This window comes from Rutidosis leptorrhynchoides, chromosome 2 (assembly GCF_046630445.1).
Source record: "Rutidosis leptorrhynchoides isolate AG116_Rl617_1_P2 chromosome 2, CSIRO_AGI_Rlap_v1, whole genome shotgun sequence".
Taxonomy (NCBI): domain Eukaryota; kingdom Viridiplantae; phylum Streptophyta; class Magnoliopsida; order Asterales; family Asteraceae; genus Rutidosis; species Rutidosis leptorrhynchoides.
The window spans coordinates 240687862-240689531 of record NC_092334.1 but is presented as its reverse complement, the minus strand read 5'-3'; the positions used below and the strand labels follow the sequence as shown (position 1 = coordinate 240689531).

At 45.4% G+C, this 1670-nt stretch overlaps 1 protein-coding gene across 1 annotated transcript; it reads left to right on the top strand.

The window, feature by feature from the left end:
• The first annotated feature begins 265 nt into the window (after positions 1-265).
• Positions 266-1203, top strand: LOC139888613 (uncharacterized). The gene is made up of 2 exons (XM_071871612.1): positions 266-892; positions 1009-1203. Exons 1-2 carry the CDS (start codon positions 266-268, stop codon positions 1201-1203), a joined length of 822 nt encoding a protein of 273 aa, XP_071727713.1.
• The last annotated feature ends 467 nt before the right edge of the window (positions 1204-1670 follow it).

Here is a 1670-nt window from a genome sequence, read left to right as displayed (position 1 = left end):
ACCACCCCTGTTGAGATCATCATCTCGCAAGGGGTTATTCACGGTACTCCGGACCGGAGAGTTAAACTCAATTGACCCTTAAATCCCCTTTCAATGATGTCAAGCGTGGACCGAACTCGACCTAATTATTCTATGCTTGATCATTTAGCACCATCCATGGGACATACAAGTTAAAAGGTTTTGATTTGATCTTTTTTCTATATGTCCACTTCTCATTTATTTTTTTCTATATAGGCACTTGTGGCAAAAAAAATAGATGCGCTCAATGGCCAACTGCCTACCGCAGCAAGGAATGAAGCACAAATCTAGCGCTGACGGGAGCTCAAGGATGACGGAGATATCATTCCCAGCCATTCAGACGTTTAACACTTCCTGTTCACCAATTGTAGTACAGGGATATCTGCCAGAGTCAGGACATGGCATTAAGCACCTTCACATAGACAACAGTAGTAGCGTCGACATCATGTACGAGCATTGCTTCCGACAGCTACCCACAACAGTGAGGCGAACCATCAAACCTCCGACTACAGCTTTATCCGGATTTTCCGGAGAATCAGCGTGGCCTATCGAAATTCTGGATTTGAAGCTGGAGCTGAGAGACAGCGGAGATAAATCAAAGATGCGCACCGAAAGCATAGAATTCTACGTTGTGCACTCGTACTCTAGATATAACGCCATATTGCGAAGGACTTCCATTCAGAAATTTGGCGTTATACCGTCCACCATTCACGGGATGGTTCGATTCCTAACGAATCGAGGAGTCGCCACCCTTGAGTCAACACCACTAGACGCATTGTGCGCGTCTGTTACTGATAAGGGTAGCGCTACTCCTGAAGAAAAGGGCGCAAATGAGTGGTGGATTATAGTCAATCCCGAGTATTCGGAACAGAAGGTAAAAATAGGGGGAGCCTTACACACGAGACTAAGGAAAAGTTGAGGAACATCCTCATCGCTAACTCTGACGTGTTTTGTTGGCGCGATGCTGACATGACTGGAGTACCATGAGAGATAGCGCAGCACCTCCGCGCCAGCATCAATTTGACCCCAATTAAGCAAAAGAAGCGGCCAATGGCCCTAGAGAGAAGTGAGTGGTTGCACAGAGAAGTGGATAAGTTGGTTAAGGCCAACATACTGCGCAAAGTGAATTATCAGACATGGGTAGTCAACCCCGTGCTGGTGGCCAAGTCAGATGGAATGTGGTGACACTGTATTGATTTTATAGACATTAACAAAGCTTGCCCCAAAGACAACTATCCTTTGCCAGAAATAGACTGGAAAGTAGAGTCGCTTGCTAGTTTTAGGTTCAAGTGCTTCCTGGATGCCTACAAAGGATATCACCAAATACAAATGGCAGAAGAGGATGAAGAGAAAACTGCATTCCACACAGACCAAGGGATATATTGTTCCACTAAGATGCCCTTCGGACTAAAGAATGCGGGCGCTACTTATCAACGCACTATCTATACAGCATTCGCTAAGCAGATAGGGCGCAACCTTGAGGCATATGTTAACGACCTCGTCATTAAGAGCAATACCAAAGAACAATTATTGGCCGATATACTCAAAACATTTAACACGCTCCGAAGCATCAACATGAAACTCAAGCCGACCAAGTACAGCTTCGGAGAAGAGGAAGAGAATTTTTTGGGAAACATTGTGACTCCGCGTGG